Raw genomic sequence first — 21,429 nt, forward strand, 5'->3', positions numbered from 1 at the left:
AGCCCATGCATGGACTTACCTGAACTTACTCCCTCTGATCTCTAGTGCTAGGGCAACAGCTCAAAAGGCACCAGGGACGTCCTGGAAGGAACTGAATCACCTGGCATCAGGATGAGGGCTGAAGGGGCAGCTTTTTCCAGGCAGAAGTGCTAGCGAAGGCCATTGTTTCTTTGCTAAGCCCTCCCCACACAGAGCCAGCATGTGGGCACTATATCTGAGTCTCTGTCAACCAGGCTGACACTGTTCGCCCCACCCTAGTGATTCCCTGAGACTCCAACCCACCCAACTCATGGGCCAAACCCATGCCCTTTCTACTGGCTTTTCCATACAAATGGCCTGTCTTGGTTCATGCTTCAGAATTTCCATAATGGCTCAAAGGTTCACAAATGCTAAATAAGCTCCATCTGGCCTCCACATTCCCCATACATCTTGTTAAATGGTCCCAGCCTGGATTAAACGCTCCAATTCAAAGACATCCAGTGGCTGAATAAATAACAAAATAAGACCCTTACATATGCAATCTACAAGTAATACTTACTTCAAATTGAAAGACACATACAGAATGAAAGTTAAGGGATAGAATAAAATATTTTATTAAAATGGAAACAAAAAAACGGGGGTAGTTATACAAGACAAAATAAACGTGCAAATAAAGGCTATAACAACAAAGAAAGATCCAGCAATTCCACCTCTAACTACTTACTGAAGAAACCCAAAACACAATCTAAAAGACATATACACCTATATATTCATTGCAGCATTATTTACAATAGCCAAGGCATGGAAGCCACCGACATGGAAGAGTCCATGAGTATATGAAAGGATAAAGAAGTAGTGACTATATACAATGCAATATGATTCAGGCATAAAAAGAACAAAATCTTGCCATCGCAACAACTTAGAAGGTGTTGTGCCAAGTGCAATAAGTCAGACAGAGAAAGGCAAATGTCAGATGGTTTCACTTAAATGTGGAATCTAAAAAAAAAGAATAAACAAGCAAACAGAACAGAAACAGACTCATAGATACAGAGAACATTTTAACAGTTGCCAGATGGGGGAGCCTTGCGGGGAGAAGAGTGAAAAAGGTAAAGGAATTAAGAAGTACAAATTGGTAGCTGTAGAATATTCATAGGAATGTAAAGTACAGGACAGGAAATATAGTCAATAATATTGTAATAACTGCATATGGTGTCAGGTTGGGTACTAAATTTATCAGGGCAATCACTTTTTAAGTTACAAATTCAACAAATGTTGAATCATTGGGTGGTATATCTGAAACTAGTAAAATATTGTACATCAACTGTCATTTAAAATTTTTTTAAATTAAAAATAAAAATTTATGCAGTCAAAAGAAAAAATACTTGCTAGGAGTCTTCCAAAGGGTCAAGGTTATGAAAGACAAATACTGAGGACCTGATATACATTGAAACATAACTAAATGCAATATGAAATCCTGGAGTGGATTCTTGACCAGAAAAAAAGACATCATGGGACAACTGGCAAACTTCTGATCAAGGTTATAGATTAGTTAATAGTTTCATATCGGTGTTAATTTCCTGGGTGCAACTAATTTATTCTGGTTATGTAAGATGTTGGCATCAGGGAAAAGTACGTAGAGGGCATTTTACAACTTTTCTGTGTGTGTGTGTGTGTGTGTGTGTGTGTGTGTGTGTGTGTGTGTAACTTTATATTAAAATAAAAATTTGGAAATAAAAAGAAATAAATTGTGCAATTTACCACTGGGTTCTTCTTTCATAGATAAACAATCCAGAGCCTACTAAATTGAAAGTTCAGAATAATTCTCCAACACCTGGTAGCTAATATTTAAAATCTCGGTTTTTCCCCCTCTCATTTCACATAATCTGACCCTGGGCTTGTTTTCTTGGCTATCTAGAAGAAGCAGAGTTTTTGTTATTCTTTTGGCAAGGAAAACTGCCCTTATCTTATCTTTAGCTAGATAGATTGTTAAAACCAGAGCAAGGCCTGATGAAGCTCTAAACAGAGCTGGGATTCTACTTGCTGCTCTGATTCTCCAAAGGCCTTTAAAGCTGCAAGCCGTCTAATGGAAAACCATTTACTAGGTTCCTGTACATCTGAGCGTTAGAGGGGTTCTGCAGTGCAGTGAAAATGGAAAGTCAAGGACCATACACAGGGTAGGAGGTACACAAAGGAGTCAGCATATGAATTGACTTTATTAGCCACTTTTTAAAGACATAAATATTATGAGTCACTACAATACAAAATCTCAGAACCAGGCTATAGGAAAGGTCTCCAGATGTGAACTCAGAAGCTTGGGTCCAAGTTCTGCTCCTGCCATTAATTATCTAATCTCTATGAAAATAATCCTTAAACAGAGATAAGGAAACCAGTTTATTAAGGGCCTGAACTTGGTGTGGTGCCCTCTGCTATTGGCCTTATTTTTCTCCTCTCACACTCTTCTAACATGGTCGGTTAGCATTTTGTTCATGACCTCTTAACAATGGGGGCATATGTCATAGCTTTCACTATTTTTCATCAGAACCTCATTTTCAGGTATTAAAAGTTTAGTTCATCTGAAGCAAACTGTTAGCCTGACAGTAAATTCACTCCCATTCCCCTCTCCCCACCATCAATTTCCTTTTTGCCTTGATGCACAAACACCCCAGGTCAGGCTGAGAGTGTATGTTGGAATCAAGCATTTTCCAGGTAGATTGACACCCAGACAGAACAGAGGCACTGAAGGCTTTTGAAAAGAATTGGGAATCCGGGGGCTGCTCTTAGTGTGTCTGTGTGCTTAGGGGTGAAGGGTGAATAACGGTGGACATAACGGTGGGCAGGTAGGTTCCCCACCCATCAGAAAGGGTTTTGTACCCCCCACAGTAAGGAGCCTGGATATAACCTAGAAGAGAGGGGGCTATCAAAGCACTTAAAGAGTTGAATTTTATGTTTTAAAGTTGAGTCTTCTTTAAGGTTTGAAAGAAGGTCTCTGACTATTCCAGCCTGCACAGGTAGCTCTGTTTTCCAACATCTAAGATCAGACAGCAATCAAAACACTCCACCTATCACTTGATAATACAAATATAGGGTCTTTCGTCACCTTTGGGTAGTTTTCAGCATTGCTTCTTGTCTGCTGAATTAGATCTTCAACTTCCTGTAAATAGAGACTATTGAGAGTCCTTTGTATTCCCTCATTGTGTTGAATTTCTAGAGCTGGGAGGGACAGCCCCTGAGCTCATCCTTTCTATTAACTGATGAAATCCAAGTCAAGGAGCTTGAGAGACCTGTCCCAGCCACACAGCTTGTTGGTGGCAGAGCAGGTGATTGGCCATATTCACTAACTATTGTTTTACTGATACATTCATTAACAGCTGGTTTTTACAGCTGGTTATGGCAGAGCCAGGTAGATGCAAGAAGACAATTTCCGACTTGAAGTCTCCATCCAAACTGAATCAAGTCAGGACCTGGAAGAGATTGTGCTTGTCTTAAAGGAAATGAGGCCGTGGATGGGTAAAAATATTGGTAAGAAAATTAGCCCTCATAATAGGCATTCTGTTTCTAAAGACCCCAGCACTTACCCTTTGCCTGCAGAGCCAGGCATAATATATTTGGGGAGAATGTGAGAAGAGACCCAGCAGACGAGAGCCTGACTTGGAATCGAATAAGGGCGTCTGCATGGCCGATGGGGTGTGAAGGGAGCTGGGCTTCAGATGCAAGTCACAGAGACTGTTCCGCTTGCTACAGCATCACAAATAACCTGTTTCCTTGCCATCAATAGATTTAATAATAACTTTTCAGGAAAAAACAAAGAAAAGGATGGGCATTCCCATAGAAGGCATCACCCTACTTTAGAAGATTTTAAATGTGAAAAAGAAAAAATGTGCACGCTAAAATCAAAGATGTAGATCACATATGGGCATCCAGAATGAGACATTTGGACATTTGCTCATCGAATGCTCTCTGATGACCTCATTCCAATTCAGAAGCAAGCCAGCGCATCACTGGTGTGGTCTTTCAATAGCAAAGGAAACATCCTTAGAAGTGACTTCATGGTTAACTGTCAACAGGCAGGAGACTGAAGTGACGTGGTGACTGATTTATGCCTGTGGGGGTGGGCAGAGGCTCATTTGCTCCCAAATCTTCCCAGTCCCCCACATAGTGCAGACTTTAGATCCTGGCTGTAATGATCTAACCCGTGCTGGTTAATTAACTTTATGGGCCACTGCAGAACAGACTTGGTAAATCAATAGGCATGCCACTGCGGTCACCTGCAGGCAGTATTCTGTGTTCCATTGCTCTGGTGATGCCTGATTTCTGTTCTTCCCCAATTAATTGCCATTGAAGTGCTTCTCAACATGGCAACCACATGGATTATTGCTAAAATTCCAGCTGGCTCCAAAGCACACTAAGTGGAGGAATTTTACAAAGAAGAGGTCAGGGCGGAAAACCTCCTGATAGTTTAGCTTAAGGAGCTTGAGACCCCTCAAGAGGCCTGTATGTGGGTCTCATTCTGCAACTTACCGGCCATTTAACTGGGTTGCAGTGGTCTCATCTGTCAAACGAGGTGATAACCTGAAATGGACCCCCCGTGCCACCCCTGCCCCCAGCCTTCTACTGGGCAATGCTCTAGTCTGTTCTCTCCCTGCTCTCTGAAACAGCTCTTCTGTATCTTCTCTCCCAACTTCTAACATCTCCTCCCTCCACTTCCCCATTGTGCTCACTCAGGAAATAGACTTCCTTCCATTTTCATTGATAGAAACAGATGCAATCAGAAGAGAAGATCCAACCAACACCCACTGTCTGCTTATGCATCTCTCTCCTGACAGATGCACTGCTGCAATCCAATAAGTCAACCCTTCCTCCCCTCCCGAGCGCTGTACCTCATTACCACCCATCTACTCAAGGACACCACTCCAGCATGTGCCCCCTGCTCTCCTGAGTCCTTAAAAACATGCTGAAATAATCTTCCATCTTTAAACAGTACAAAACAGAAAACTTCTGATTCTAGACCACATCTCCATGATTGCTTTTTTACTAACCCCCTTTAGAGCAAAACTGCCCTTGCCCTACCCCCATGCACTTCCCCTCCATTCATTCTTTCTTGAAATCTTGCCAGTTAGGTTGTCATCCCCCTCATCACCCCACCACCACCACCACCACCACCACTTCACTGGATGCATTAAGGTCCTGTTAATGCTACCACCAAGGTCTCCCAGAGACACTCCCTTTGCCAAGTATAACTGCTAACCCTCACACCTCGTATGACCTGACATCCAAGCTCCATTTGATGCTGCTGATTGTTCTGTCCTCCTCGAATCATTTTCTTCCCATAGAGTCTAAAACATCCCTCTCTTTTATCCTTCTTCCTCACCAGCCCCTCCTTCTCAGATTTCTTTCTTTGTCCTTAATCCTCTTGACGTCAAAATTATTTGTTGTTAATCCTCTCGGAGTCCTGGGCTCTGTCCCCAGCGTCTGCCCGCCCTAGGTAGTGACCTCACCCAGCCTCGTGGCTGCAAATGCCGTCTCTAAGCTTGTGACTCCCACATTTTACTTCAGTTGGGCTCTGTCCTCTGAACCCCAGAACTGTATATTTAATGGCCTACTTGGCAGCAATACTTGAATTCAAACCAAGCATTTCAAACTTGACTTTCCCCAGACTCAACTCCGATTTTGACCCCACCCCCTACACCAACTTACTTCTTCTCCAGGGTCCTTCCTTAGTTGTCCCCCATTCACCCAGTCGCTCAAGCCAAGCCTCTTGAAATCATTATTGACTCCTCTCTTTTCTTCATATTCCACATCCAGTTTCTCAACAAACCTCATTGGTTCTGCCTTCAAATTATGCCCCGAATTCAACCACGTCTCACTATAGCTGTATAAGGACAAACCACAAGTACTTCTCACGAGGACACCTGCAAGAGTCTCCCGACAGTCTCCCTGCTCCCACCATGGCCTCCTATGGTCAATTTTCCACACAGCATCCAGAGTAACTTTTTAAAAATAAGGGGCAGGCCCTATTGCTTCTCTGCTCCAAGCCATCACCCTTAGGATAAAGTCCAAAGCCCTTGCCATGACCTGCAAATTCCCACCATGAAGCTGGCCCTTGACCTCTCTGCACTTTCTCTCCCTCCTTGCAGTGTTCCAGACACATTGATCTCTTAGAGTTCCTCAGACGCACCATCTCGCTCTCTTGTAGGGGCTTTTGCCTTTGGTTTCCCTACTACCCAGAATGCTCTTCTCCAAAGTAGTTCCTACATTCACTTCATGTCTCTGCTCCAGCGGCACCTGTCCAATTTCGAGAAGACCTGCTTGTCACCTTCTAAAGCCTGGCTCTGGCCTTCATACCTACCCAAATTTATATTATTATATATCTTTGAGTATTTGCTTATTTTCTATCTTTACCCACGAGACTATATCCCCAAAGCCAAGGCCAATGTCTGACTCATAGTAGTAACCCAATAAGCATCCATCGAATGAATTATTTTAATAAATGAATGAATGAGTGAATGGTCCTCTTAGTCACAGGGTTGCTGGGATGATTACATGAAATAAAGTATATTTAGAGCACTTTCTAGCACATGGTAAAGTACTCAAGACTATCTGTTCCTTTTACCATGACTGTTATAAATAGAATGGATGGGCTGTGGCAATGGTGTATAGAAGCTAATCATTTTGTGACATCTGCTATTATCAGAGTTTGCTTCTATTTCTGTATCTCATATGTTCCCATCTGGCCCCTGCTCTTTATAGGGATAATTGGAGAAAGCATGTTCCTTTGAGCTTACTGCTCAGACTTTCTTTAGCTTGTAGGCATTTCTCTTAAGCTGTCCACTTGAATAAAAAATGTCACATGGGCTCCCAAAGCGAATTCTCCAGCGTTAGAGGCAGGCAGGCTCCGAAGGTCTAACAGAATTATCAGCCACATCTCTCAGAGCAAGGAAAATGCTACAGGTTTCTTGGCATCATCCTATACTTCCAGAGGACACAGAATGCCACAGGGATGGAAGGGTTCGAATGGAGAAAAGAAGCAGGTGAGCACAGGAGGGAGCCCAGATACACATAGGTAGGTGTTACCCCACCACCATCCTTGTATTGGCAGCGGAAGACCACGCAGGGATGTCTGATGCTCTGCTTTGATCAACGATGTCTGTCCCTTTATTATTTTTAAGAAACTTGAAATATATAAAATAAAGGGAGTAGCTCCCAAAAAGCAGATTTGCTTTCCCACTCCACATCCCTTCCCATGCTCACGGACCATGAGTACTTCCAGCCCCCTCACGGTGAGAGGTGTTTCTCCTCCACACCCCATCTACCCTTGGTTAAGTTACCGGCATGGGAGTTAGAGGAAGGCAGATTTAGGTCTTTACTCACCTAAACTGTGTGACCTTGGACAAGTTTCTTAACCTCTCTCAGCCTCCATTTCTGTAGGGGGATAAGAAAGGCTTCACTGAATGGTTGAGAAGATGAAGAGGCATCACCTGAAGTGCGTAGGCTAGTCCCACCCTCCCAGCTCCATCCCCCATTGCTCTTCCCACCCCCTCCTTCCATTTGCATCATGTAGAACTCTCAGCTCTCTCAAAGACAAATACCAGGTGATTTCACTTATATGTGGAACCCAAGAGCAAAATAAGCAAACAAAACAGAAACAGACTCATAGAAACAGAGAACAGACTGATGGTGGCCAGAGAGGAGGTGGGTCGGGGGCTGGATAGAAAAAGGCAAAGAGATTGAGAAGTACAGATTAGAGTTATGAATAGTCATGGGGATGTGAAGTATAGCATAGGGAAGAGAGTCAGTAATGCTGTAATGACCACATCTGCTAACAAGTGGGTACTGGAAAAAGAGGGGGAAATACTTCATGAAGTATATGATATCTAACCACTTGATGGACACCTGAAGCTAATACAAGATAATATTTAATGTAAACTGTAATTGGAAAATGAAATTAAAAGAAGCATTAAAAAAAAGAATTTCCAGCTTTCTCATAGGCTGTCCTCTGCTACCTTCACAACTGTGCACTGATAAAATCAGGATGGGTGTTATGTTCTATTTCTGAGACAAGGGTAGCCAATTTATTGAACCATTTGAGTGGCATGGGGGGGGAATAGAAAATGACTTTATTTTGCTATGCCATTTGCTTTGATAAACCTCCCTCTCCGTGGTTTTCATAGTCCATGACAAAATCTTGGCAGATTCCTTAACTTCCTAGTTACTTTAATTTATTCAAAGCTCTCTAAAATAAAACTCCAATCTCACCTCCTATTTAAGTCCCCCTTCCTCCAGCACCAAGCCAGTATGTAGCCGGAAGGACCTGAAGTATAAAAGGTCTGTTCTGCGACTTTGCTACTTCCAGGTCCTTGCTTCAGCATGGCTCAGTCTCAAAGAGTGAGGGTCTTATGCCTCCCTCTCATTTACCTTTGCTGCAGATGGAGGGTCTGCTTCCCAATAAGCGCTGAGCTGCCTGGGGCCCATGACTCTATTCTCCTATATCCATCAGGATATGCTAGTTTATGGCCCAGTAACAAATTGCAAAATAACTCAGCAGCACCCCCTTCCTCCTGCTTCTGCAACAGCCCCAACTCCTTTGGCAGGTTTGGGCTGTAGGGCAGAAGGTAAGGGACAAGAGAACGGTCTTGGCTGGCCCACTGTTTCTGATCTTTCTATGAGTGATGTTGCTGCTTGCCTGGCTGGTGATCCCCTGTCTGGCTGACAATGCCCCATTGCTGGACCCAGTGGGGCTTCCCCAGAGGGTCCTGCAGGGCCTCCCTTCCATATGGCTACCTGAAGGAGAGAGTTGGCCACAGTCAACTTCAAATGAACAACAAAGTACATTCCCACCACATGCCAGGAAGTTGGGGAGAACAGCACTGTGTTGTGTATACACAATAGATTCCCAACTTACTGGTTTAAAAGACTAGCCATCTCTTTAGTTGACAGTTCTGTGTGTTGACCATTTGAACAGGACTCAGCTGCTCTCATCTAAACACCTTTATTCCTTGCAGGGAAGCAGGTGGCTCTGCTTCTGGGGGTCTCACTTGAGTGATAAAAAATGACTGGACCATGTGTTTCCCATCATCCTTCAGGCTAAGTCAGGTTTGTTACTATGGGAGTTGAGCACATTTCCAGGAGGATGACAGAAGCAAGTGAGGCATCTTAAGGTCTGGGCTTGGAACTGGCTTAAAGTCACTTCTGCCACTTTCTATTGATCAAATTCTCCAAACCAATAAGATTCAAGGAGTGGGAAGATACACTCTACTTTTGATGGGAGGACTGTAAAGGCACGTTGTAAAGGGGAGTGAGAAAGGGGAAAGACAAGGAATCATGGGATTATTGGAGTCTCTGCCCTAATAGACTCCAATATCTAATGAATATCGCATCTTTCTGATCTTCTTAGGGAGGTGTTTGTGGGGGTGATGCAGACATGGCTAAGCTTGGCAGGGCCAGGTCAGCCACCTTGTGTGTCCTCTTGGGGGTTTGATCACACTTGACACAGGCCTTCATTAGAATGTGCTTAGCTCCTATTTCTCTGCCAGTTTAGGCCAGGGACATTTATTCCAGGCAATAGACCAAGTCCCCATGGATATTCAATTACCAAAGGAACTACCTTAAAGGCAAAGTGAATTACTGCAGGTCAGGCAGCTACTACGTGGTTTATTTCTTTTATCCAGGCAGAGGGAAAGCTGTGTAGTAAGGGCTGGTGGCAAAAGTGCACAGTAAAAACCAGAGACTTCTCAAAGGCCACTGTGGCTGGGATGGGTAGAGCAAGACAAATGGGGTATAAGCTGTCATTGGGATCCAGTCACTGGAGCCCATGACGATCTGCTTTTCTTCCCATTTAAGAACAAAGGAAACTTCACGAAGGATTTTAAGCACGTGCTGACATTTTCCAAAAGATTCTTCTAGCACCAATGCGAGGCCTGGACTGGAGGTTCAAACTGGCCCAAACAGACACTTTTGAAAGTTAGAACTTTTCCAAGCTTCTTCATGAGTCCCAAAGGCAAAGGAGAGATGGTCTGGTTTGTCAAATGGACAAAAAAAAGCAGCAGGACAAGGGGGAGAGCAGAGAATGTCGAGTAGGCAATTCCATATTGTGTCCCCCTCGAACACACACACACACACACACACACGCACACACGCACGCACGCATGCACAAAGATTACGTATCCATATGCTTCAGACCCAGGCAGGCTTGAGAGTTTGTGTTCTCTGGATACTTGAGCCAGACTGATGCAGAGTTTGGCAGTGGCCTCTCCTGCTTTGCTGGGTAAAGAGACAAATAGCTGCTAACTGACCATGAGCGAGAAAGGCCAGTAGAGGCCTCAGCATTATAGAACCAGCCTTTGAGCCCAAGAGTTTGTACATGTAATATTTCCGCAATTCAAATCCAAACCACAAGTGCTGTCCAAACCCAGTGTCATGGAATATTTTGACAGCACATTGGTGGGACTTCAAGGAGGCAAGGAGGTGGAGAAGGGGCAGAAGCTAAGGCAACACGGACCCTCTTTCTGTTGTCTGGGTTGGCAGGGGGGTGGGCTGTCGAACTCCCTCTAGGCACCACCCCAACCACAGAGGGGCATCTAAGAGCTTCCTGGGAGCTGAGGGTATCTGTGGGAATAGCGAAGTGCATGGAACAGACTCTACCCCCACCGCACACACCTGCACAATTGATCGTAAGAGAGTCTGTTCTGTCATTGCATTGCAGCTCCAGAAACTAAAACGATCACTTTCTTTCAAGACCAAGAGTCTACGGAGCAAAAGTGCCGATAACTTCTTCCAACAAACCAACAGTGACGTGAAGCTGCAAGGGGACATGCTGGCTGAGGTCAGCCCCAGCCCCAGCCCATTCCCTGGCCCCGCCAGCCTGACGTCCACACCCACCAGGGCTGGCCTGCACCCGGGCAGCGTCAAGGCCCATGCCTTTCAGGAACACATCTTCAAGAAGCCCACTTTCTGTGACGTCTGCAACCACATGATCGTGGGTAAGGCCTTCCCTGCCCCTTCCTCCCGGTCTCTACTGCAAAACCCAGGGAAAGTGGTATAGCATGGGTCCAGGTTCCCGCACACCCTGTGCCTCAGAGGTGTGCACACAGGAGGGTTGTTTGGGAGCATCTGGGGGGACAGTATTCGTGGAAAGGTATGGGAAGCAGGACCAGGCTGTGGAGAAGTCAGGTTGTGATATAGTTGTAACAACATCGTCAGCTGATCCTCCAGGGACCTCTGGCCCTTTATAATCCAATTCGCATTGAGGCTGGAGGCCTGGGACTTTGTACCCCTGTGGGGGACATAACTTTGAACAAAGTAGCTCTTCTTAGCCAAGGGCAATTAGCAGAGGGGGAATTAGTAGGAGGCAACCAAAATAACATTTGATGATGGAGCAGTTTGGCAGGAGCATCTAAGTGAGCATCCCAGCATCTACTGCAATATGTATACAGTACATGCTACAGTAAGGGGGCTTACAGGTGAATGACCCAGACAGGGAAGTGTGTAAGGGATCATTCTGGTGATAGGGATCACTTTGGGGAGGTACTGAACCAGGCAGGAAATACGGTTCCACCGCCATTACATTACAACTCTGGACCCAGAGAGAACTCACTCACAGTCCTTCAGAGAAATGGCGATGGCCTGAAAGTCTCAGGGGTTGTATGCAGATGAAGAGAATGACCTCTACAATGTTCCAGCTGGAAGAACAATGTCTGCTGTTCAGGGCCATGGGGGCAGAGATTCCGCATTTCTGCCTCTTCCGTGTCAGAGACTCGGAGACCAAACAGATGGAGGTAAACAAAGAGAAGGTGGGTGGGACTCAGTGAATTTAAACCAGTGGTTTCAAGAACAGCAGTACATCCTGGAAATCGAACAATAGAAAAGAGGGAAGGAGATGGGTGCATGTCTGTTCTCAGGGGTGTGGGGATGCACTCCCCCCGCCCCCAGTAACTCCCTATTAGGAGAAGTTATAGGGCAGAGGCAGGAGAGAAAAATGAGGCTGAAAATCAAAAGATGCCAGGCCTATCCAGCTGCAGACTGTCTTCCTGAGACAGCGCTGATGTTCCAGACATGTAACCATTCAAATTCCCAGATTGCCCGAAAGAACACCATGAGGAAGGTGGGTGTGGGAGACAGGCCTTGTCCCCCACCGCCCTGTGGTCCCCCTGTCAGGCCTGTACTGTGGCTCCTGCTCACTTACAGCCTGGAGACTGCAGCCAGGGGCTTGGCAAGGATGCTTTAGGGAAGAACACTTAGATCAAGAGCCTCAGATGGTCTAGCTGGGGGCCAGGTCCCGGCATGGCCCCGGGCAAAAAGCTAACACATAAATCATTCCCTCTCACCATCTAGCTCCTCCACACTGACACACAGCCCCCCTCCGAACCCCACATTTCCCCTCGTGCTCTTTTCCTGTGGCCCTGGCATCTCTTCTGAGGATGACAGTTGTCTCAGGCCTAATTCCCTAGAAGCAGAGCCTGAGATGGGATTCAAGTGCACCTAAGTTATTGAGGGGGTGTTGTCAGGAGAAGGGAGAGAGGGGAAAGTGGTGGGGTGGGGAAGGAGCTAAACAAGGAAGTGGTCTCAGCTAGAGTCTCACTTTTGATCTGCAGGGAGCTGTGGCCTGGGAATGGCACCAGGTGTCAGTGGGCTTTGGAGGTGACTCACACTCTGCTGAAGAAAATTTTCAGAAGAAGGGGGTAGCAACCAGCACATCCATTTCCTGCCCGTGTATTAGTGGTTTTTCACTATGGTAACGAATCACCGTACATTTGTGACTTAAAACAACACAAATATATTACCTCATAGTTCTAGAGGCTAAACATCCTCACTGGGTCTCCCTGGGCTAAAATCAAGTTATCAGTAGGGCTGACTTCCTTTCTGGAGGCTCTAGAGGAGAATCCATGTTCTTGCCTTTTCCAGCTTCTAGAGGCAGCCACACCTTGGCTTGCAGCTCCTTGGCTTGTGGCCCCTTACCACATTCAAGGTCAACAATGGCAGGTCACATCTTTCTCACACCACCCTCTCTCATAAGGATCCTTGTGATTATAGTGGAACCACCTGGATAAACCAGGATAAGGTCACCTGATTAGCAGCCTTACTTCCATTGCAACCATGGTTTTCCCTTGCCATGTAACATAGCACGTTCACCAGTTCTAGGGGTTAGGACATGAATATCTGTGGGATGGCATTCTCTGCCTGTGCCCACCCAGGAAAGGGTGTCCGGGCAGGGCATGGGCAATATCTGCCACAACAATAGGAGAAAACCTTAGCTGATCACAGGATGACCTCTGTTGATTCCTTTCCTTCCTGGCTCTAATGCCAATCATGAGACTGTTGTATTCCAGCTGACAGCTTTGTAATGTCACATAATAAGGGGCCATTTTCATTCAAAGCAGGCATAGAGGCACCTTTCTGTCTGGTGCACAGAATGGGAGAACAATGACTCGGGTTTTGCTCCTGGCTATTCCAGTGACATAATGAGCCCTTTCCCTTCCCAAACAAAATGAGATGAGGGCATGGGGGTGGTAGAAAGGCCACAATCATGGAATCAGATGGCTTGGATTTCTTCATCACTCTCCTTGGAGCAAAGGAAGATATTCGGAGGGTAAAACAAATTAGCTTAACAGAAAATATTTTAACTTAATAGGCATAGATAACTGAGCATGTAATGTCCAGATAACAAGTAATTAATCTCTTATCTGCATAGCAATATTTTACATCCATCTTAAGAATTATCTCTAATTCTGCATTTCATATTTTACGAGGGTAGGGACAAGCAAGTGTTTTGTCTAGATGAGAGTGATCAGAATGGTGAGTGATGGGTCAACATAAAATTGTGAGGAAACCCTGGGAGTCTGGTGTGGAAAAAACGTAACATGTACAGCTGTGTTGAAATCTGGAAGGAGAGAAAAACATCAAACATCCCGACCACCATTAATTTCTCCAGAGCTACACCAGCCAGGGCTACAGCTGTGTTTTAAAATAACATATTTGAAGGGTGAAGAGGCTCATTCTATGTGCCTTCAGAGGAAAGGGTTGGGAACAAAGGGGTAAAGTTAAAAAGGCAAGTTTCAGTGAGTGAGAATATAACCTTTTAACCAATGCACTTGACCTGTCAGTGAATGGCTTGCCTTGTGAGTGGCATGTGGTTTAATTTCTGTCAGGCATAGGGTCATCTCAAAGGTCTTCTCTTACTTAAATATCTGATTTTTCTTTAAAATGAGACTTAGAATGCCTGTTGCTTCCTAAAGAGGCCAATATCTGTCATCATTGAACTTGAACTTATGGTGTCCAATATGACCAAGAAGGCAGAGTTCAGCAACTCCTTTCAGACTTGACCAAGATGTAGTTAAGAGGTGGGATGTTCAAAACAGGAGCAATGTCAGCCCTTCTTGTGACCATACACACAGGGCTATCCTCATCTTCAGAAAACCATTATTTACCCACATTCTTGTTTTCTTATCACTATTATTCATGTGCTTCCTTCAAACAGGCCCCATTTTGGATCGGTGTTTGTGTCAGTCAAGGATTTCCACAGTAATGCTGCATAACTAACACTCTCAAACTCCAGCTCTTTTTAAGTAACTTTCTTTTGTGCTCAGTCAGGCATCTTTGGATCAACTGGGACTTGACCAATCCAGACTAAACTCAGTTACTTATCTTCTCTCTAGTCCTTATTCCTCACTCTTTCCATGGACCAGTGGGCTAGCCGTATCCTGTTCTTCTCATGGCAAGGGCATATGGAAGCCTACAAAGCTTCTTAAGGCTTTGAATTAGAAGTGGCACTGTCCCTTCCACTAGCATTCCACCAGAATGGGGGCCAAGCCCAAGCCAAGGGATAGAGAAGTGCACTCTGTCTCAAGTGTCAGGGACTTCAAAGCCACCTGGCAAAGGGCACAGGTATGAAGGATGGGGTTAATAATTCAACCTACCATGGTGCTGAGGATGGCCTCTGGATTACTCATTTTGTTTGGTAGATTCTGCAAAGTCTTGGAGCCATACCATCCTCCAAATTCACTTCTCTGTCTGGAAGTGATGCCTGGCACCTGACTGTGAGCCTGTCGGGGAGGGGGTCTCACATGGTCCATGCTCAGAATGCTTAGGCAGTTTGGCCTCCAACTTAGCAACTTAGTTTTTGTGTCTGCCTCCCTAGCTTCTGAGTCTGATGCATCACTTTCAATGTCTGCACAAATTTATGCCAGGACTTTTCAAAGCTGTGGTATTCATAACTCTTAAGTGACTATGCGTCACTATTTTAAATCTCGTTGTGACCAGAGTGAAAAGACAACAGGAATGCATGTTTCTAAAATGCATAAGAAAAATGAGTTCACCTCTGAGGAATGTCACAATCATTGCGCTACAGAGGATTCCAGGTACACCTCACGTACAGCAACAGCAACAATTCTGCAAGACTTTGTTTTGAAAAATCACAAAAAAACCCATGCCCTGTGCCAAAGAGAATTGCACTGTACTTTCCTCTTATCAGAATTGAATTTATATTGCAGCTGGCTTTTTATCCTAAGAAAGAAAGAGGAAAAGAATAGCCCACAAGGCATGCTGCTCTTTTCAAAGACAAAAACAAAGTAAACCAAATAGCAGGCTCTTTGTAGGAAAGAAGAAAGAGGATGATAGAGGCAGGAGGGCAGTGGGAGCGAGAAAAGCAGGAGGAAGGAGGTGAAGAGAGGAGAAGAAGCGAGATGAAGTAGAGGCTGATAAATGCTTTAACTCCCTGAGACTGTGCCTAGGCCTTTGTAATCTGGGACAATGGAGCCCATTGGTTCTGCCCCTTCTCTTTTCCTTTACTCCTCAAACCTAGCCTCCTGTCTCTACATAGATCACCTGAAGATTTGTTTTTTTCAAGCCACAGGTTCATTTTCATAGTCTTCATTGTAAGGAAAGACCACCTGCTGCTATCCTCTTAGAATGGCATTTGGGAAAATATATTAAAGCAGATACTTTTTCCTTTCATCGAGAACCAACGGTTATATAACCATGGCCAAGAACAATCAAATCTCATTTCTGCGGTTTCTAGATGACGGATATTTGTTTAAAAATAAAAGGAATCTGGCCCTGGCCAGTGTGGCTCAGTTGGTTGAAATGTCATCCTGTGGCCAAAGGTTGAGGGTTTGATTTCCAATCAGGGCACATACCTAAGTGGTAGGTTGGATCCCCAGTCCAGGCACAGGTGGGAGGCAGCCAACTGATGTTTCTCTCTCTCCCTTCTTCTAAAAGCAACAACAACAAAAAAATCCTTGGGTGAGAAATAGATAGATAGATAGATAGATAGATAGATAGATAGATAGATAGATCTGGCATTCTCACTGTCTAGGACTTCTAAGTTGGAGTGGGCACTTAGCGTTGGGTCTACAAAGCCTCCCATTGGGTCTTGCCTGACTGCCTGTGCCTTAAAGCTGGAAGTGCTACACATTTACCACAAGCAAGTAGCCAATAAAATAGATCTGGACCCCAGCCTCAGACCCTGCCCATCTGTTTAGAACATCCTTAGCTCCTTCACCCTGTAACTCATTCCCTACAGCCAGCTTTGCCCTTGTCCTTGGACTTGACACCTGAGACTGTTCCTCCCCAATTGACCTGGCTCCCATGCCCTTTGGACTAAACAGACCCTGTGGCACTCATACCTGCTCATCAAATCTTGCCTCCAGGACATTGCTGCCCTTTATGATCCTCCTTAGACTTACCAGAAAAGTTGGTCACCTATGCAAGCCAAAGGGGATCAACCCAAGCTTTCTGGGAGACCTGAGAGAAATAGGCAGTCAGGTGTATTTGTCTATCCCAGTGCTGGATGTCCGAGTCTTTGAGTCCACAGGACTCAAGACTCAGTCACAAACTAGGAGAATCCTCTTGTACTTGATGAGATGAACATACTTACTCCACCAAACACATTCAGTCTTGCCATCCTTAGGCTATAGCAATGGGAGTTGGGGGTGGGGGAATTCATCTTCACTATGCATCAACTAAATGTATTCCATCTATGGCACTCTGTCTTTACATTGAATTAACTACCTACAATTACTCATTTCAAGAGAGTATAGGAATATCCTTGTGGTAATCCGCATCTCTTTGAAATTTTAAGACTTGAACAAGTCAACATGCACTATTAACATAACTAACCCAATGCATGAGTCTACTCCATAAATTAAGGTCTTTCCAAGGGACTCTATTCTTTTATTTACCAACAGACACCTTGTTTCGAAAACTATTTTTAAATTAACTAAGTATTTTTTGTTGGAGTTCAATTAGAAGTCACAGCATATTAAAGGAGTTCATATTTTCTATACAAATATTTAGCAAAGTGACTAGATTTTATTGCCTAAAATTTTAAGTTTTCTTATACAGTCAACGCAGAGTCTAAGAATCATTCACTTTCAAACTGTCCATGTAGAGAACACTGGGGAAAATAATAATAATGGCTCTGTCATAAGTAAAAATCCCCAAACAGCTCCTGAGATAGAGGTTCTTGTGAACGTGATTTGTTGTGGAGCGTGCCCTCAGGAGAAGGAATCAGAACAGCTGGAGGGTCCCGCAAAGGAGCTAAGCAAGGATGTGGTGTCAGCTGAACTTGGCTTCAGGCTGGTCCCACCCATGGGGAGCTCTGGAACACAGACTCTGTCACCGAGTGGTGCCAAAGGGGTTGGCCTTTGTATATTTCCAGCACTCAGTCATTGGCTATGGCTGCCCTCAGGGGGCAGTGGGGACGTGACATCCAGGCAAGGAAGACCTCATTTGGATGAGAGCGATCCTCTGGGAAAAAGGCACCCATGAGCCATCAGCAGCCAACACTCACAGCATTAATGTGATAAATAAGATCTGGACAAGGGGCCCACAGCATCACCACGTAAACATCCTCTGATACCACAAGACGCAATATAAAAATGTCCTCTACTAGGAATGCATTTAAAATGCAAATGGACCTTTGGTATTGTGTACCTATAACACTGTGTTATCATTACAATAAATAATATAACATGAGGAAATATTACATCACACTGAGTCCAGGACCTTTTTGCTCTGCTCTTGTTTGACCGTTAGTTTAATTCCTGACCTATTCCGACCTTGTCCAATTGCTCAAAAAAGCCAGATCAACCAAACCTTGAATGGAAAACATACACACACAACTAGAAAGGCAAAGCAGTATTCACTCACCAATGAAGTTATCTCTTAGCAGGAAAGGCCAAACAGAAACCGAGGGGACTATTAAAAAGCAAAGGTCAAATCCATATATTCTCTGAATAGAATTAAAACTCCGAGGTGCCATTGGTCATTGAACTGGACAGTTGTTTTAGGAGCTGTACAACTTAAATAAGAAAATACCAACACTCTCTAGGATCATTTCCTTTCATTTCAAATAGATACTTTCCTTTGAGCCATGGTATGTGTCCATCTTAAAACACCGTGGCCAGATCGGTGGTTTGGCCGATGGGATGGTTAACCTCTGGTGTTTTAACTGCTACTTTTTTACTAAGGGGCAAAAATGCCTTGTGATGCCCAGTCCAACCAAAGTAGTCTCTTTGTATTCCTTGCTCATCGGGTCCCCTTGAGAGAATCATGCTGACTCTGGGGCCCGAATTTTAAGCACAAGTAAGAAAAACAGGAGCCCAGTCAGGTTAGGTGACCCAACCAAATGGATGTTTGCAGGAGCTGGCACTGTCTGGCCGGGAGAAGACGTGGAGAAACATGGTCATTGTCTTGAAATAGCCGAAGAGCTCTCATCTGGAAGAAAGATGAGACTCACCCAGCATCCCAAGTGCACACTGATAGAGGATGCAATGAGGTAGAGTTCTGGACAAAGAGGAAGAGCTTCTAAAAGTAATTTCAGAAATAGACACCATAGGTTTGGGGAGAGGAGACCTTCCATGGTAAAATATACAGTATGTTTAGAAATGCTGTGCACTCTTCTCCCTGTAGCTCTTCGTAGCACTCTTTAGCACTGATGCGTCCTTCTAGCCTGAGAACCGCCTAGTGTTATCAGTGGAAAACAGAGGGAGCGGAGCAAATGGATTATAACTGAAGAGTTCTCACTCTTCTCTAATTCTTCTTGACTGCTGCTGTTGAACACCCCTTGGCATCTATCTCTTTAATGCACCCAATTCAGAGAGCCTTTCCAATGCCTGTAAAAGCAAATTTATTAACAAGTTATTGAGTTGTCAATTCAGGCCCAGTGTTCACAAGAAAACATCGTACCCAGCCCCATTTAACTAAAGGGGCACAAAATACTTTTAAGCCAGCATCTTCTGTTAGTTTCCTGAAATTTTATGCCTGCTGCCAAGTACTGTTTATTTTAAGAAATCTCTCACTGCAAATTACCCAAATGAAAAAGTAAACCACATTCCTTCCAGCAAAGATGGAGCAGAAACGGATGTTAGCTGGCTGTCAGAAAGGAGGTCTCTTAGAGTTCCCCACAGAAATGGAAGCAACAGCTGTTAGGGGCTAGCATTATCCTCTGGGGCATCAATGGGATACACAGGTCATCGCTTTGAAAGTGTAAAAGTCCTTGACCTGCCACCAAAAGCAAAGACAGGATGAGGGGAGGTGGAGAGGACTTCCCGTGGTACCGGATTTCTCATCACTCCTCCCTGCTCCATCTCTCCCTCTACCCTCATTTCAAATCAATCAAGACCCAATTAAAATGTTCTAGACACCAGGTCTTGACTGACCCCTTATTTTCTCTGAATTTGCACATCGTTATCCAGACAAACTTGACTTTGGTAAGCTCCTCGAAGATGTGATCAGGTCTAATGTATGTTCCTATTCCCACAGCAGCACGTACTAGGCATACCTGGCACAGCACATACCTGGCACAAAATATTTTTAAAAAGAGTAATTAATGAGTGGAAAAATAGTCTGCCACCAAATACTAACCAACACAATCAAAGTTAATTTAAAACAATACAGAAGAAAAACATGGGGAAACCTCTAATCCTTCTGAAACTCACTCCCAGGTACATCAGGACTCCAGCCTGCCCAAAAGGAAGCTAGACACGGAAGCCCCATTTTCTCATCTGTCATTTTTCTCTTTTAGTTCTCCTTTGTGTTGCCTATTTTCATGCCAAGTTCATGCCCAAGTTCCTCAGCACACAGAGGGCCATTACAGAAATATCTCCATTGTAAATTACATCCATATCCAAATAAAATGACCTCCTATCTTGTTTAATACTCTTGTCATGAATTCCACTGTTACAATAATCCTTGCACTGTACTTTATTTCTAATCACCTGTTTTGCCTTTATCTACCCTTTAACTTGAAACCTTTTCATCATGTTACCTAATTGCTTCTTTTGAAAATATACTTAATTGGATTTTAGATTACATGTCCTCCCAACCTGAATTTTGATTCTTAAACACAAGAGGTTTATAGATTTGCATTCATTGTCGAGAGTGAAATATTTGGCTTTTCTTCTGTCTGTTACCCTTTTTTCTGTTAGCTATGTGTGGTTTATATGTTCTTTCTTTTCATGATCTTTTGTGTTTTGAAAGACGTATATTTTTTTCCTAATGATTACCTCTAAGATTTTCAAAAGACGATCTTTATTCTATATTGCTCAAGTTATTAAAAGTAAAAGCAAATATATTTTGATTCTTCAGCTATTTGAAATATGCTCATCAAACTTTTAATCCCACCTTCCATCCCGCCAGTAATAGTATTTCTATGTCTTGCTTTTGCAGATTAAGTATAGCATTCTTATCAACCCATATTGTTATTATTATTCCAATGTTTTGCAAGTTTGAGAATAAATCTTAAAATACGTGTACATTTTATAACGAGATTTATACGTCTATTTAAACATTTCTAGTTTTAACTGATTTCGACATTTACCACCAGTTCTCTGATTACATATCTCCAATCTTAAGCTCTTTGCTTTGTTTTGTTTCTCAGTTGTTCCTGAGCACCGAAGGCATAAGTGAGTAAATTGCCACAGCCCCCACTTGCTTGGCTCATGAATCTCTTGCAGACTAGAGCTGATTGGTGATGAGTTCAACCTGGACCTTCCTGCAGTCTCTGCTCAATGTCCCTTGGCCATATTCTATGGCTTTGTGTCCCTGTCCACTCTGCCTTTACTGACACTAGTAGCACATTCAAAATGAGTCCACGAAACTCAAAGGCCTGGGAACTATGGCTTTATGACAGTATTTAAATCACCTATAGCATCATTTCCTTCCTTCATACCTCTAGTAAGGATTTTGATTATAAAATTTTATTTGTTGCTTCCTTACAGTCCCCATACATTATTTCAGGTCTTTTTAATTTCTTCCTTTGACTCCTTTATTGTAATATCCGGTTCTTCTATATTTTTTGTTAACAAAAAATGGAGGCTGTATATAAGTGTCTGTTGTTTAACCTAATGAAACAAGATGTGTCTTCTCTTATGGCATTGGTGACAGGAGCAGAGGAGGTGGGTTATGTCACGCAGTGATGCAGGCTAGGTGTGTGGCGAGTGTGACAGCATCGACTCC

At 43.9% G+C, this 21,429-nt stretch overlaps 1 protein-coding gene across 1 annotated transcript in view; it reads left to right on the plus strand.

The window, feature by feature from the left end:
• Positions 1 to 21,429, plus strand: part of STAC (SH3 and cysteine rich domain) — a 118,202-nt gene that overhangs the window by 33,035 nt on the left and 63,738 nt on the right. Inside the window, exon 2 of the mRNA XM_037148378.2 lies at positions 10,679 to 10,955. Coding sequence (XP_037004273.2) covers positions 10,679 to 10,955 — 277 coding nt within the window. The remainder of the gene's footprint in view (positions 1 to 10,678; positions 10,956 to 21,429) is intronic.

This window comes from Artibeus jamaicensis, unplaced genomic scaffold (assembly GCF_021234435.1).
Source record: "Artibeus jamaicensis isolate MK-2021 breed Jamaican fruit bat unplaced genomic scaffold, CSHL_Jam_final contig_519, whole genome shotgun sequence".
In the NCBI taxonomy this organism is placed as follows: domain Eukaryota; kingdom Metazoa; phylum Chordata; class Mammalia; order Chiroptera; family Phyllostomidae; genus Artibeus; species Artibeus jamaicensis.